Source organism: Calonectris borealis, chromosome 2 (assembly GCF_964195595.1).
Source record: "Calonectris borealis chromosome 2, bCalBor7.hap1.2, whole genome shotgun sequence".
Taxonomy (NCBI): domain Eukaryota; kingdom Metazoa; phylum Chordata; class Aves; order Procellariiformes; family Procellariidae; genus Calonectris; species Calonectris borealis.
In genome coordinates this window covers 133,382,156-133,399,714 of record NC_134313.1, presented here as the reverse complement: position 1 = coordinate 133,399,714, position 17,559 = coordinate 133,382,156, and the positions used below count along the sequence as shown (strand labels likewise).

The window sequence follows — 17,559 nt, the reverse complement described above, 5'->3', positions numbered from 1 at the left end:
GTGACATTGTAAATCTAAAGCCTGGTGTTTAAGTGACTGAGACTTTTTTTCTTATGCTGCATAGACCTTAAGTGTGGTCCTTAACATTTGTGACATTGTAACATGCATGGTAAACATGAGAACTTGCCAGAGCACTCGTAATACAGAAAGCAGTTACAGTACATCAATAGGTAGGTAGTTTTCTACCTGTTAGTACATTGTGCCTGCGAAGTTCCAGGATATGTAAAAAAACAACCAAACATGTAAATAACTCTTTTTATTCTTGGTGCTGAAAATGTGGCCATCTTAGTTTGCTTTAATGGTCTCATATAAAAAGACAAAACAAAGAATTAAAAATCCCCCTACAAATACAGAATATTTATAGTATATTTTTGTCAATTTGCATTTTCTTAGATTTAAGGAATTTTTTTCCCTTAATAAGGAACCTCTGAAAGCAAAGGGAAATATATGCACTATGTCATATTATGCTAAGGATATTCAGATTCACTTCTAGAGCCTGCCCCTGACTTTAACTCTATTGATGCGTAATAATTACATTTGATCAGGTTTTTTTAAATTTTCCATTACTTTAGGGGGATTTCCTTTTCAGGACATGGAGTTTTATAGTCTGGGTTGATAACTAAGCACAATTTTCACTGAATTTAGCAAGAATTACAGGCATACAACACCTATAAAATGGGACCCTCATTGCAGAGTGCTATTTAAATTTGACATTAACACTACTTAGTGTAGCCAAAAGAAACTACAGTGGATGCAACAGCACATCCACTTGATTCAAAATGAATTGGCAGCCAAGCCTACAGTGTTTTATTCCTCCTTCTAAACTTTCATCTTGCATTTGTTGTATTTACCTCTCTGCATTGGAGAGTTTTCATAATGTTTGTAAAATGCAATAAAAGTGCAGTGAAGCTGCTCAGGAATCCCTGAGCTGCAAATAGTTGGAGCTGGGAGAGCATTCCAGAGAAATATCCCTGCATATTTCCTCTCTGACTGGTCACTGCTGGAGACAGACTGGGCTAGAGGGACGTTGAGTCCAACATAATATGACATTCCTCATGCTTGTAAATATTTGAGTTGGGATTCTCAGGGCAGCATTCATTTCCTAGCTGTGTGCACTTCACTAGATAACTAACTGGAATGTATGAGCAGCAATGCAAGTGGTTATTTTTGCCTACAGAAAAAAAACCTTGTGTAATCTGAACTGCTTTATTTCTTGCTGAATCGTATGATATATTCTGCAGCAGTATGTAACTTAGTAATCAACCATGAACTGAATATTCTGTGGGAATGAAGTGCCCTGGGGGAACATAGAAACTTTGTTTTGGTATGAATACGTACTGTCTGTTTTGTCAGAAGCATTTGTACTGTAGTTTGGAAAGCGGTCACATCTCACTGGGACATCAGGTGAATGTTAGAAAGGGCAGGTTACCGCAGGGTACCAGTACATATGTATTTGTACTAATTGATACCAATTTCATTTAAGCACTAGAGGTTTTGCCCTCTTTTTAGCCTTTATAAATCCCATTAAGATGTTTAGGCTAGACTGTGCTGATTGGGTTTCTCGGAAGAGCTGAAAAGATTCAAGTACCTATTCCCCAGAAGAATTCAATCATCTCCTTCAAGTTCTCTTCAAAATCCTACCCAAGTAAAATGCAATTTTAATCTTAATCTAGGTTACTTAATCTAGGTTAATTTCACTAGAAAATGCTGTGGAGAACAAGTTCTTTTAATCACAGCATCTTGCTAAATGGAATGTGTTGCAGTTCTGGTTATCAGCAAATTCAATCACTACTATCTTTTACAAATAAGCAGGATGTTGTACGTGGGTGACTGCATATGAACAATATAGAGCTGTTCCATTTGGAGAACTGACACAAAAAATTCAAAGTGTGAGGACCTGTGTAGCATCCCATAGCAATTTGGGGTTGGTTTCATTTTTGTGTTTTAGCTGAAAAATATGTTTCAGATTATTTTAATGGATTTAGAATCTGTCAATGACATAGAAATGCAAAGAGGAGGATTACTTTGGTTCAGATTTAAATGAACAGCTTTTGCAAAAGCAGCTGAAGAAGGAAACAAATTCCAAAAGAAATATTGCTACATATGATAAATATTTGGTATCAGTCATGGTCATTTTATTTTGACTTCTACCTGCAACACATTACATACAGAACATACTGATTGGTGTGGGAATTACACAAAACAGTCACTCAATGCCCTTCTGCCAGTTACGGGGTACTGACATAGGAAGAGAAAATGAACATGGTAGGGCAACATGGAAAAGCAATGTGGAAAGGCTACATGGTAAGTTGATCTCAAACTTACAGGGCCCAAGTAAGGATGAGGTAATTGTTGCCCAGGAAAAGATGCACGCATATAAAACACAGAAAAAATAGTTACATTTTTTCCAACCAATATATGTACATCAGTCTAAAAGCATCAACCTCACATTACTCTGATAAAATCCTGAACTAATCTCCTTATGAGATAGAAAGAGGAATCCTAGCACTAACTCAGTCCTTGGGTTTTCTTACACAAAAGTGTAAAGCACATTGCTTCAGAAACATTTTCTTTGTGTGGCATGCTCCTGAGCAAAGTCTTGGCTTTGCCAAAATGGGAGGTGATCTTGCTCCTATTGACATTCTTAGGAATTTTTTCCTGATTTTAGAGGAAGCAACATAAGGTCCCCAGAGGAGTAAGGTGTAACAGGGGGAATTCCTCATCACTGGCTTGCTAGAAGAATTAGTACCCAGGAACATAACCTACTGCAGATCAAGACAGCAATTAATTAACTTTTGACAAAGAGACACTGTTACTTAAGTAATATAATTCAACAAAAAAGAAAAGTATTTTCTATACTTGGTTGCAAAATTTGGACTCAATTTTATATGTTTTGTCCATGCAATTAATAATAAATTTAATTCCTTTGGAATTTTAGCTATATAGAGGATATAGGAAACATCAATGTTATGTGCAAAAGAACAGAGAAGACTTTTACAAGAATAGCATACAAATCAATGTGGATCAACATATCTCCTCTATTCCACACAAAGAGAAAACTACTGCCATTATTGTGGTCCTGTATTGTCTGTATTGCCTGCATCACCTAGACTGTCTTGTCCGTTGAAAGATTTTTGAACGGAATTTGTAATAAAAAGATTTTGAATGTATACCGACATGAGGCAATTAGTTGCAGAATCTTTAACAAATCTCCATTCTGCCATATTGAAAATTTAAGATGACTACACTTCATGTAACATTTAAGAGTTCTAAATACAAACCACGCATTTAGTTTAAGACTAGCACTATAATTTCACCATGTAGCATGCATACCTATGGAATAGCTTGTTTATTATTAATTTTGTTTTAAATCTCTGTTATAAATTAATGCATTTCCGTAATGCAGACTGTTTTCATAGGTTACTTTTAAGTAACACCACTTAAGAAAAGTAATAATCACCTGCAGTGAAAAATTGCAGAAGAAACTATCAGATAACAATACTTTTTAGAAGGAATATGCTGCTTGTTCATAAAAAATGATCCATGCTTCATCTGTGCTAATTGTGATCTGCGCTAGTAGAGCAAAGTCACTAGGGTGTTGGTCACCAAAACAATAGGATCATTTGGTAAAGATCAGCATTATAGTGTCAGAGCTCTACCAAAAAAAAAAAAAAAAGGAAAAAAAAGGGAAAGATGCAATAATTTGTTTTCCTAAAATAAGAAAAGGCAAACCTTTTGTTAATGTACAACTTACTGAAGTTAAAAAGGCATTTGATTTTTGTTGTCTCAGCTGGGAGATAAAATAAGAGCATACATTACACAGAGAGATGTTGATTATACTAAAAGTAACCAGTTAAATCTAGTTGAGAAATATATTTAAGAGTCTCCTCTTAAAACACACAGTACTAAACTAAAACTTGGCTGTGATTTAAAACCTACTACTACTATTACTACAACTACTACTAAATATAATACTAATACTAATACTAAAACTAATACTAATACTACTCCTAATATCATCATCACTAATAACAAATTAATTTACTGTGGACACCTTGCATATAACTAAATATAATTGAAATGCAATTCCGGTCTGTTGTGCCTGCCTTTTGATGTCTGACAACTTCTAGGAAAAGATACACAAGAAAAACCATGACAAGCTTCCAAAATCCAGAGTTGTTGATTTAGGAAAACCAGAGTTTTCTGAGTCAGACTTCCTCATTATTATTATTTCTGTAAAACTGACATAGTATGCCTGCTCATGTACACAAACTGAAGCTTGGATTTACAAATAAGATGGAATAGAAAATATTTTCCATGACAGATTTGTTTGAAAAAAAATACTTTTTGAATGGTTTATTTTTCCTCACAGTAACACATTATCTTCACTGAACATGAAATCAAACTTTGGTTTGTTACTATTAAAAATGTACATAAATGTATCATTATCACTAGAATAATATAATCCGATTATCATTTTGTTAGATAAGCAGTGACAATGTTGTGTTTGTAGTAGCCTCTACAGATACAGTAAATCTAGCAGGGGAATGTCAGCCTGGTCCAAGACAGATTAAATGTAGAGAACTGGAATATAGTTCCCAGTAAACAAACACTTTGAGGTCAGGAGGTCGTACTTGCTCAGCTGTTCTTCATAAGTCCTATTGGAAATAACTTTCATACCATCACGGAGTATATTTTGTGCTACCTAATAATACCGAGGGCCAAGTACAGTTGAGATACGGAAGATTTCTAAGTGAAATATTGAGTGTAAAATGATCAAAAAGCAATATGTAAATGGCAAATCAGGATGATGTTAGACATCCAATGGGTGCGATTCCTAAGATCTGCTCTTTTGTGGGGAAAAAATTCATCCCACTTGGAAGCTTGTGCAAATTCCCATTGACGAATGAGCTGATTTGGCCCTGGCAACCCTGTGATTAATACAACAAAAAACTAAGGCTAACTGTATTTTAATTTAGAAGAGGACTAGGAAGAATATTCAGCCAATGAACTCTCCCTTGACTAATGGCAGCAGAATGGGGACCACAACTCAACAAAGGTCTGGGAAGGAGGGAGAGAACTACAGATTGACTTTGCTTTTGGCATCTCTTCTAATAGCAAGAAAAATGCTTGGATTCTGGGAATGCTAAAAGAAATATGTATGTATCAATGTGCGATTTATTATGGGTAAAGTTCTCAAAAACTGTTAAGATAACGTGGTGTTTTTCAGGCTCATACACCTCTATCACCCAATTTTAAGGAAAAGCTGCACTACTTACAGGCAGTGTTAGTTACAGATACTGTTGACAAGCTCAGTCAGGTCTCAGTGGTAACATTTAAGCAGGCAGTTTCTAAAGCCTTAAAAGGTCTCCTTCAGCACAAACATGGTATATTCAAAATATGCAGATATACAGACCAAATGCTGCCCGCTGACATATCCCAGTAAAGATAACTGAAATACACACCGTAAAAACAGATTCTAACCACGGTGTTTGTGTACAAACACTTGTCACAGGCCCAACAGATCCTTTGTCATGCAGTGAACTAAAGCCGTATGTCATGGCTGTGACATTACTATGTTTTTAAAAGAATAAGAGTTGTTACCCATATTAATAATGTAAATTATATTTTGATTGAAAGATTCCAGTTCCCACAACACAACAACACGCAACCACACTTTGGACAATATTGCTAACTTTGCTACATTATAATGTAAAATACTTATTAGCAAAAGGAAGAGCCACTTATTAAATGTGGGGTTTTTTTGTAGAAAGTTGTGGAAATGTAAGCACAGCAGTATTCTGCCTTTTTAAAATATTCCTTATACAAGGAAATTAATTTGTGAAATAAGAAAAGGTATGAAAGTTTAAAAAAAAAAGATAGCTTATGTGTGGTAAAAATATAGTTTGCATTTCTAAGTGGTGCTGATCAGATAAAATCAGAAAGACTGCGTTACTTTCTGTATGTAAATTTGCACAGCAAATCCAACATTCTACTTTGTACAATGTTAATGGACACAATAGAATAAAATATAATCAGAGGGATGCATTAAAGACAAATTTTAATTTTAGCACTGTGCTTCCTAGTAATTGCTTTGTATGTAATGTATGTAACCATCCGGTTATTATTTTTGCATAGAATTTAAGAATTCATAATGTAGGAATTTCAGAACTCCAGCAGTACGAGAAAGTGAGAACCTCGACTCAAGATCTGTTGACTGTGAATTTTTCCATACAAATAGCAACACAGGAGGTTTAGACCCCTCTCCAAGCTGAATGTGGGGCTATGGGGAAAAGCAGTGTGAGTCACTCTCTGTCTTAAGTCCCAGGCCAGGCACAACCTGTCACAAGTGCACTGCGTGACCTGACAGCCCTTCTCCTCCGTGCTGAGTCAAGCGTGAGCATGAACTCCTGCATCAGTCGGGTGGTACCGGCCTCAGCAGGGAGTTGTGGAGCAGCACCAAGCTTCGCGGTTCCAGCACACGATGCAACAGATGCAGCTGCTCAGGGAGCCAAGGAGTGAAAAAAACTAGTAAAGCGGTGGAGACGCCAGAACTGCTAGAGCCAGCATAGGGGAGCAGGAGACAGCATTAGTATGAGGACTCAGACATCTTTAGATCCTTTGAGAAAAATATATACCATTATGAGAAAACAGGAAAGCTGCCAAGCTTCTTGCAGACACAGTATACAGACACTTCTGTGCTCTGTCAGCGGTGGCAGCCAGGGGGCTGGAGGGGGACCCAGAAGGGGATACAAGAAGCACGCTGTAGGTAGCTGTGGAAAGTGTCTTTCTACTTTCAGTCCCTCCGGGTAAAGCGCTGTGCCCTGAGGTACAAGAACTTTGAAATCTCATTGCTTGCTTGTTTGTTTCCTGCCACATGCAGTTTTCCTGCCTCTGAAAACAAAATGTTGGTCATTTGGGAGCTTCCTATTACTTTCAGATAGCAAAGATAAAAGGCTGGCAGAAGCAGTAAATGTACCAAACCATACAAAACAAAGGTATTTACCTGTTCTATATCTGCTAAGATTTAAGTGACACCTACTCAGTGGTCATTTACATGCAGTTCTGTGCATGCCAGTAAGAGGTATGCTAGAAGGAAAAAAAAACCTTGCAAACATCATAAATAAGAAATGAAACACTCCCCCAGACCTGGGTCTCCAGTGCACATATATTAATTACACACCAGAGAGTAAAGCCTCAGTATGTGCAAGCATTTAATTCATTATTTGCATGTATTAAAAACATTCCTTTTCACTTTAACAATACAGTAACCCAACAGTGAAATAACAGCAATTCAAATGCGGTCATTTACAGACATGTGGTTTCTTGTGCCCATTGTACAGTGCAGCGCTGCCAAGTCTCACACCTTAGGAGTAAGCTCTTGCTCTCTCCTCTCTCTGTCACACGTACATGCACACACATACAAAATTTACATGTCTGCTCTCACCTATACTCTTTTGGGAAAACCCACAAATTTCATCAATGTCACTCATACAGATTTAAAAATCCTGGCAGCTTTTGAATAGCTTTTCTTCATCAGCTGCAATTAAGTGTTGGAAAAGAAATCCAAAATGTACAGAGAGACTCTTTCTCTCTAATAGGAAATGTTAGCAATAGTATGTGATTTCTAATATGTTCCAAAGTTTTGCCACGCCATCTTACTGGAAGGCAAAGTCTGCATGCCCTGTGATTAGATTTCCTTAAATGCTGGGCAATTCAGTGTTGTCAGCCATAATATAAAACATTATTTATAACTATTTAACTGTTTTAAGAGTATAGTTAATAGCTTTCTGTAACATGATCTTAAAGAAGTTGATTAAGTGTGCTTTACAACGTGACCAGAAAGAGCTTCCGATTAGTGACATCGATATATATATTTTACATCTCACATGGCCCATACTTTTAAAAGTTGGGAGTGTTGAAATAGGAGTCAAACCAAAACGAAATCAAATCATTAGAACCGAAGCGTTTCCTTACCACACTTCATCAATATCATCATGTCACGCCAATAGACTGAATATCTACAGCATAAAGTACCTTTCTCTGGTAATAAAAACTGGAAATATATAATGTTTCTGTCACTCATACAAAGCAAAGATGGGCCTCAAGGGAAGAATTCAGGGCTGGATCCAAAACTCATCATGGCTTTGGTTCAGGCTGTAACACAGAAAGTAAACAGAAAAAATGTTAGGCTCTGGATCTGAACAAAAGTTCAAATATACCCAAAGTTAAACAGATGTGATGGGGACCCATTTCTAATTTCAAGGCTATAAATTGCTACAGGAGCTCAGAGGTTTAAAAAGATAGCGTAGTTATGAAAATACTAAATGTTTTCCAAACATGCTCAGCTCTGTTCCCCAAGAGTCCGTAATTGCCCCACACTTCCTTTGGCAATTCTGGTTAGCTGCTTACAGTTTTTATTCCTCGTTCATCTTGTGCCTGAAGAGGGACTAGTCTCATCCTGGCAAAGAAAGTCTCAGTATAATTACAAACCAGAGGGATTTTTATGTCCCAGACTGAATTTCAAACTTCTTTTGAATCTGGTAATGTTCAAATCCAGTTACTGCATTCACATACATTTTTACCTTATTTAATGTTTTGATCAAAACCACAATCTTAATTTGCCATTGTATATTTGTCCTCATATTTATGCACTTAAGAAATTGAGACACTAAGAAAAGGGTTCTGCCAGCTTTTTATTTCCAAATAAATATCCTGGTGAAATATTTTTAGCCAACAAAATGAGACATACATTCTTTGGGAATTGTACAGATACACAGAAAAAGAGAGAGAACTGATTTTTTTCAGCCTTAAGAAGAGAAGGCCACAGGGAGACCCTATTGCTATCTACAACCAGCAAAGCAGAGGGTGTAGAAAAGATGGAACCGAACTCTTTTCAGAGGTGCGCAGTGAAAGGACAAGAGGCAAGAGACAAAACTGGAACATGGGAAATTCCAATTTGATATAAAGAAACTTTTACAATGAGTGTTTTCAACCACTGGAGGAGGTCCTCTAAATGATGGTGGAATCTCAATCCTTGGAGACATTCAAAACGTGGCCGGGAAAGGCCCTGAGCAACATGCTCTGGAGGTCCCTTCCAACCTCCATAGTCCTGATTGTATGACATATATAGGGAGAATTGCATCAAAAAGATATTTGATGTTCACCATTTTTTTCTTAAAAAACACCCAAATATTGGCTAAACACTGATTCTACATGCTTAGAGTACAATTCTGGTATGCATGAAAAGTATACCATTTGTTGTAAAACACTGGCTGGAATGGAAACGATTTCCTGTTACTGAAATCAGTGGGGTTGGAAAGGTGAAAATCAAGTCAGAACGAGATGGGATTATTGCCATCATACCTGTAATAAGCTTTTCTAATTGAATTAGTGCATTGGTGTTAGAGAGTCTCACAAGACTAGGGATTCACTAGAAATGCTGATCAAACTTCTTTTTTATTTTACAATTTTAAATATTTTGCGGAGAATGTAGGCAAAAATAGAAAAATAGTGGTTTTTTTTTTTACTCAAGAGCAAGTTTTCCAAAAGGTTTGTATCACATGGATGAATTTCAGGAGATAGTATCTCATGATCCCTGCCTAGAACATTCAGACTGGTTAAGGCACTCAACCATTAATTCTTGAGCAAGTGCAAGTTTCACCAGTTCCAATCACATTTTTCTTGATCCAAATCTTTGTTTGTACCAGTACAAGCATATTGATTGTTGAACCTGGGATCACAGTGCACAACTTGTCCATTTGGGTCAAGTCCTTTATTTCTCAAAGGGGCAATAACAAAATCAGAAAAGGTTCTGCACCGTCTTTCTGTAGAATAGCTGTAAATTCTGGAGGGATATGATTGGCATCTAAACTTAGGATACAAATACACACATGAGAACACTTATTAAATCATACATTTATTTCAGTAAGAAATGTTCTTAATTTGAATAATTGAAGAAATATTTTTATATTTTATATATATTATAACTACTATACATATGTGGTTAAGATATAGAGTTTAAAAATATATTTTTTCCTGAAAATTGTGAATATAAGTACACGAAAAGATTATTTTTGATTTATTTGACCTAATATTTACACTGTACATATGACAACCGGCATATGTAGTTTGTTTTACCTCTTACATATGCATTTAGCAATAGAAATAATAACTTAATACTGAATTATGACTAAACCATGACTAACTCTTTTGACTGAATGAACAGTTATGAACTGAGCACAGAAATACCTCAAGTTTCTTAAAAAACTCAGAATTGGGGATAATTTGTTTTTTAATTAGGAAACAGAGTTTTTTCCAAGCATTCACTGTAAAAACTATGTTAGCTGCCAAAGAACACCTTTATTTCAAACTTCCCATTATATTCCCATAAACCAGCATTATAACGGTGTTAAATGAAAGCAAAACTGTTAGTCTCAGCAACTTTGATACACCCCAGCTAATGACTGTAAACCTGAAGTTCTTCCCAAGCCCACATGAGAACAGTGTCTTGTGACTCTTACGACAGCCCTTTATCAGGTCGTACAGAGCAAAGAGCAGTGAGGAGAAAAAATGGAGGACAGAGATAAGAAGAAATAGCTCTCCCAACCTCCTTAGAAGTATTTATTGCTTTTCTGATTAACGGACCAGTTTCATTTTCCACTACAAAAATTGATCTGATCTTAAAGGAGAAAGTGCTGCACATATACTTCTCGTGTCTTCTGAAACAATCTATTAGTACAATGCAGGGAATTTATTGCTTTCCAGGGAAAATGGAATATATGGATGATATAACAGATTATTAATTATGTATACAAGTCAAAGGATTACTTAGTAACCTGTGATACACCTGAAGACATAAGATTACTTTCAGAAACAAGAAGCGCAAAACAGAAGCAAGTAAAATGAATAACCTTAATTACTTAAAAGGGCAGTTTCTATGCTCCAGCTTAGTTTCATTTCTATTAGGACTGACCATGAAAAAGCTGGTGAACTTGTCAAAAACCTAAGTCAATAATTCTAATAATTAATTCTATAATATTCTATAATATAATATTAATTCTAATAATAATATTATGTCTCTCCACATAGCCTGTTTGTTGAGAATACATATTAAAACATGCAAGAAACAGTAGCAGAGCAAAGAGGTAAAGGTGAGCATGAAGACAGTTTGTGATAGCAACCAACGCTGGGCGCACTGGGAGAAGTCCCGCATACCAATGATGGTTACTCAGCGCTGTTCGTTGTTACTCAGCCCTGTTACTCTGGTAAATGATCTATGACTCGATTTTGGATGAAAATCAAATAGAGTCAGTGTTATTTATGAGGTAATGCACTTTCATGGAGATCCGCCAATGTACGCAAGCAGGAGAACTGTGTGTAAGCATTTACTGCCACTCTTCCCTCACCCCTCCGTCGGCTTGGGAAGACCTGCAAAGGCTGGGAGGTTAATGGCGGCGACTTACGAGGTGCAAGTACGCCTGTGTTTTGGAAGTGGGACAGAGGAGGAGATGATTAAATTAGGGTATGCGAGTATTACAGAGGTAATGTGAGTATTATAGAGGTAATGTTGTAATCACGAACATGAAGGGAGGGAGCTGTGGCAGGTGCCCTTTATGAAGGTAACAGCTGCACGGCCCTGCACACGCTGAGAACACGGCCCCGGCCCAGCCCTCTCGCCCCCCCGACGGCGTGTGTCTGTTGAGGGCGCGAAGGCCTGAGGGGCCTCACGCGGGGCGGGGCGGGGCGGGGCCGGGCCGGACTAGCCGGACCCCCCGGCCAACGCCGCCTCCGGCTCCGGCTCCAGCCGGTTCCCCGCCGGCGTCCCGCCCCCTCGCGGGCAGGGCCGGGGCTGGAAGTGACGCGGGCGGGCGGGGCTGTGAGGCGCTGATGGCGGAGGCCCCATGTTGATGTCCCCGGCGCCCTCCGCGCCTGTCTAGGTAAGGGGCCCTCCCGGGTCTGGCTGGGGGGACGGGCAGGTCTGACGCCTTCTTTGCTGCCGGCCTCTGGCAGCCGCTGGGACGGGTGGGGCCGTTAGGCCGCGGGCCTCGGTTCTGCGCCACTGGGAAGCCGGCCCCCCCAGCTGTCTTGGGCCGGTCGTAGTCGTGAGGGGAGAAAGCAGGGAGCGGCGGCCGTAGCGGGGGGCGCGGCGCCCGGGCGGCCGTGCTATGGGAGGTGGCGGGGCTCTCCTCCCCCGCCGCGGCGGCGAGTGCGTCGCGAAGGCCCGGGACAAAGGTGATCCGCGGCGGGCAGGTGAGGCCGCGCCGGCCGGTGGCGGAGCGGGGGGGTGGGAAGGGGCGGGAGGCGGCAGGGAGTGGGGGAAGGCAGGGCAGGTAGGGGCCGGGGTAGTCAGGTGCGCCCCGTGCCGGTGCCGCCGGGACGGCAGGTGGAGAGCTCCGGGAGGAGCTGGCTGGGGCGGTGCGGCTCGTCCTGCCTTTGTTTTTCCTGCCTGACGAGGTTTTCCTCCTTCCGTCCTTTTCGTAAAACCAAACGCGTCGTTCGGCCTCCCCGAGGGAATCGCTTGTCATGTCAGTAACGAAGCCTAAGCGTAGCTCTTCCTCCTTCTCCGCCTCCACCTCCTCCCCTCTTTCCCAACCGGTAGCGGTGAGCTAGGTAAGCAAGCACCCAGTACCCCCTAAACTATCCATGAACTGTAAGGAGATCTCAGCTTCACCTAAGCTCCGGGGATTTTCCTGCTGGGGAACAGTAATCCCAGATGACTCTGCTGGTCTGCACAAGTTCAGATTTGTAAATAGTTCTGCTTTGGGCTTGGAAACCAGCCTCCCTTTACTGGTTTCACTAAGGCTAGTACTCAGCTGTGGTAGCTGGCAGCCAGTGTGCAGAAATGAATGTTTGGGTTTTTTTTTTTTTGGTGGGTTTTTTTTGTGTGTGGTGGTTTTTTTTTTTTTTGTAATATGTGCTTAGAATAAACTATCCAGTTTTTAAAATAGACTTATTTTAAAAAAAGTTAAATTCAATTGTTTTTGTTATTAATGTTTTGTTTACTCTTTTTGTACTTACCACGTGTAATGAAAACTGAAACAGTCTGTTTCATGTCAATATTATTTGGCTTCAGGTACTACTGAATTACTGAAAATGACTTCATTTGTTGCACTCGAAAAAAATTTAAGGGTATTCTATTTCTTTTAGAATTGTAGAAACTGCTGTTTCATATCATTTATAGTTCAGAGTGGATTTGAGAGATGTCTTAAATGGAATCCTCTGTTTTGAGAGGTGTGGGAGTTTTCAGGGTTTTATTACGCTGTAAAATTTCCTACTCTTTTTTGGACTCCAAAGCTAGATAACAGATAAGATTTAGGTGTACCCTATTGTCTCTCAAAAGCTGTCTTTTGATCTTTACTCAGTTTCTTGCTTGTGGAAGTTCTTGGTTTTGTCCTTTATATCTGTTAATCTTCACAAGCTTGGCATTTTATCTTATTACATGAGTTGTTCAGGGTACAAAACTGCTTTTTATTTAACATCTGATACATCAAAATAATGTCATAGCTGCCCATGTGTACTTCATGTGCACTAAATTGGGCAGTAATAAGCTTAAAACTTTGAGGGCTTAAACCTAAAAAAAATCCCTCTTTACCTTTTGCTTGTTTTGAATGATGAATACCTGTTTACTTTACAGTGCGTTTTATTTCAGAAAACATGAGCTCTTTGCTACTTATTTTTTAACTGGTGAAAAGAAATTTTAAAAGGCTGTAGGAAATACACAGGCAGCCTTTAATCTTTGAACTTCTGGAGACTTGCAGTGGCCCATCCCTTTTTGGGATTGGTTTCCACATGTATCTTCAATGAAAGTAATATATTATGTCACAGACTTGGCGGTTACCTCATTCAAGGTGTGAATTTGCTTGGTCAGTACAAAATTACTTTTAATAGCAATTGCAAGAATAGGATGGCTCATCTTTCTAGACATGTGTTAAATATATAAGGCCCCAATCCTCCTAATATCAAATGTTTTGACAAACTTGTGATTGTATGTTGAAATCAAACACTTGAAACGTCTCCGTTGCCCATCTTATATTTTTGGCACATATTGCCGAATCTGAGGAAGGGACATTCTTCTTCTGCTTGTGAAGCATCTTGCATTGCTGTAATTTTTAGCACTATGTATCCTGAATGAGGTGGTGAATGGAACGCATGATTAAAAGCTTTTGCAGTCCAACTGAGTAGTGTTAATCCATCAAACTGCATGCGTACCTAAATGTTCCCACTATCAATGAAGTCCATTGTTTATGGTAATGAAGCTAAGTGTGCAGGGCTGGGAGCATATGTGTTACAGTGAGAACAGTAAAAGATGCCCAACAGACTGCTAAACAGAGGCAAGAGAACTCTTTTGAAGAAGAAGGAAAAAAAAAAACCAACCCGCAAACAAAACCGTTCTGTTTAGATAAACTTTCTTGGTTTTTAAAAATATCTTAAAATAGGAGTTTGTTACTTTTACTAAGAGGGGAAGAAAAGCACTGAGCAGTACAGATTCAGAGAAAAGTTTGAAGTAGAGAAACTACAGAGCTTTGATTCTCCTTCACTGCCACATCCAGAACCATTAAGAATATTTCATTAAGTTAGAACCCTGCTTTGTTTTCACACCACCGCTTTTATTTCCCACTTCTGCCACTGTGTCTGAGATACAATACTGGGGGCATTCAGCTAAGCAATGCTTTCTCTCCATCTTGATGTCATCGCTGAAATGGCTGCCCTTTTATTCTGAGAGATGATTGTTTTGGAGTGATGCTGAGGCAGTGCACTTTGTCGACTTGGTCTATAGCTATCTGTTTTCAGAACAGAGGAACTAATTGTTGGGTTTCTCTATTTGTATATTTCAAATAGATTAATTTTTTTAAGTTAACTCATTTTTCCACTATATTGAAGTAGCAACTTCTACAATTTTGTTACAGATCAATCATGTCATCCTTTCAAGAAGTTCCGTCTTCAGCTAACACTTTGCAGACTTCCAATTTTGCACATGTGATTTTTCAAAATGTGGCAAAAAGTTACCTTCCGAACACACACCTTGAATGTCACTACACTCTGACCCAGTTTATCCATCCTCATCAGAAAGACTGGGTTGGTATTTTCAAGGTAAGTAAAGCTTGTTCTATTGCTATTTCTCAAATGTTTACTGTCTTCTCTCTTTCAGTGAAAAAAAAATTTTAAAAAATTCCAACAGTAAAAGCTCTCTCAAGTTTAAGTGGAACATCACTTAAGTGATGTATTGGTTCTTACTATTAGAGTATGAGTTTTGTAACAAAGATCAAACTGGAGATCAAATTTAGAAGAATGAGTACACTTTAAGTCTGCTGGAGTAAAGGGAAGGTGTGATGCAGTGGTATTGTGCAGAATTAAATGGAGATGATTTGAGAAGAGATGCGTGGGCACAGAGTGACACTGTGAACAGGACTATATGAAGGGTGTGAGTCAGAGTAAGTGTGAAATGTGTGTGGAAGGAACAAAAACTAAGCTGGAGATACCCTGACCCATGTTCCTGACTCATTTTTGTTGCTAGAACAGGCTGAACAGTATAGATCACTAAAATTATTCAAAACAGACACCTGAAAAAAGGAGGAGAGTTGAGGCCACATCTAAGTTGCCTCACATTAGTGATTTGATTTATTTGGAGTTATTTTTAAAAGTTAATAAAATTTCATTTATGGGATTAGAAATTGTTTAATTCTTATATCTGCTTCTATTTAAGACCTTGACGTAAGTTTCTTTGTCGGTATAGCTCCTAGTAGATGCTGCTTAAATTCCTTACTTGAGTGGTTAATAGAAATTTTGATTCAGGCTTTAAAGAAGTGATGCTTTGGCAGTGGGGAAGGGAGAAAGGTTACAGGCTGTCTTGGTACTGGCGGACCTTTCCCTTAGAACTGTCCACTGTTTAAGAATGTAAATGCTTGACTTCACGGTAATCTGCAGATCATCAATGGATTGTTCATCTTTATTCGATAGATTACTCTTCTGCAAAACAGAAGTACTATGCGCTATAACAAAGCAGAAGCATTTTTAATGCTATATAAAATGACTATACAGTCACTAAATCATGCGAGGGAGGCATTAACTTACAAACAGGCACATTTCTCTAATGTCAAGTTTTTAAAAATACGTGTATACGTATCTTGATTGTCTGCAAAGTTTTGACAAATAATGTAACTAAGCACACTTGAATGTTTAGTTAACAGCATTATAAAGATTTTTTTAAAACTTCATTAAAAACTTTGAAGAGGGTGCCATTCATACTGCGCATAAGCATTTTGAAATTATTTAAATGTAACTTGAGAAGTGAATGTTGTGGCTTTGTCTGTTGATCTAAGTGAGGGAGGCAATCAGACAGGACTCTAAAAATACTAATTAGGAAAATAAAAAAAAGCGTGAAAGAGTTTTTCAGGAACTACACGAAATGCTTTGTACAATGTACAAGTATCTTTGATTTCATCTTGACTGTGATGATAGGTTTCATAAACTATTGAGGTATGAGTTGTTTTTATTCTGCTTTAGCAGTGGCAGGTGATACAGCTTTGGCAGTCATTTGAGAAACATGTTAAGCTGGCATAAGGTAGTACTACTGCTAAAAGAAACATCTTCTCCTTCTTTTACGCAGAGTGGCTTATTTCTTGTGCTTCCTCTCCTTTATGTGAAACAAACTCTTGTGTGATGAATCAAATCAGGGAATTGATTGAGGTTAATACCAACATTTTGGGACTGGATTTCTTTTTAATGGAATTCCCCAACTGAATTTCCAGTTCACCTAATTCTTACCAACACAAGGGAAGAAAGCATTGCGAGATGGGGGAAAAGGATGAAAATAGTTTTCTTTTTGTGGCTATGTCAGCTTATACTGAGTAAGTGTTATGAATATACTGTCTTAGTATAGTTATAGTACAGTGAGTTAAAAGGAGCCAGCTGTCCAACTGTATTTGTGTCTACAAACATGTATGTGTATGAGTAATGTTTACAGTAAAATAAATTGTGAAAATGCAGTCGTCTTGGTATAGATAATAGACAGAAGTTGTACTATATTGTGATCTGAGTGTAAAAATGAGTGACTTCTAGAGAACTGATTGTTCCTGGACAATCAACAAACCACCTGGAAGTGGTTTGAAAACTGATGAAACAGGCAGGGATTTTATCATTTACCTTTCTAAAACACATAAGAAGGATGTGATGCATGTTTAGTAAAGTGATTTTCAGCACTAAAAAAAAAAACAAATCTTGACTAATTATGAGAACAATAAATAATGGCCTTCTGTATTGGCTTAGTATGCAGAGAAGGCGAGGCTTCTGTGAGAGAACTCAAAGCATCGATTCACTGACTGTTCACGTAGAGGGAATAGAAGTCCACCTTGTCTTTCTGAGGTGAATAAATTGCTTAGGAAACAAACCTGTTTAAGCTGGTGTCATTTAACCTTTGCCTGGAATTGCACAGAAAGTTACTACTGTTGTAATAGTGAATACTGGACAAAGGGAAAAGGCACATAGTTTAAAAATAAACAAAAACCTCCCAGCCAAAAAAACCTGGTGGTAATTTTAGATTGGTATAGAAAATAAGTA

General features: G+C 38.4%; 1 protein-coding gene across 8 annotated transcripts in view; it reads left to right on the top strand.

Annotated features, from left to right (window-relative positions):
- Positions 1 to 11,752: 11,752 nt before the first annotated feature.
- The window catches only part of TAX1BP1 (Tax1 binding protein 1), a 66,742-nt gene continuing 60,935 nt past the window's right edge, over positions 11,753 to 17,559 (top strand). For 3 of the 8 annotated variants that reach the window (XM_075143498.1, XM_075143497.1, XM_075143494.1), the window contains exons 1-2: positions 11,759 to 11,939; positions 14,910 to 15,093. In XM_075143498.1, coding sequence (XP_074999599.1) covers positions 14,917 to 15,093 — 177 coding nt within the window. In that variant the 5' untranslated portion in view covers positions 11,759 to 11,939; positions 14,910 to 14,916. Of the gene's footprint in view, positions 11,940 to 12,094; positions 12,253 to 14,909; positions 15,094 to 17,559 lie in introns of those variants that run through there. The other 5 variants (XM_075143495.1, XM_075143499.1, XM_075143496.1 and 2 more) reach the window with 3 other exon arrangements.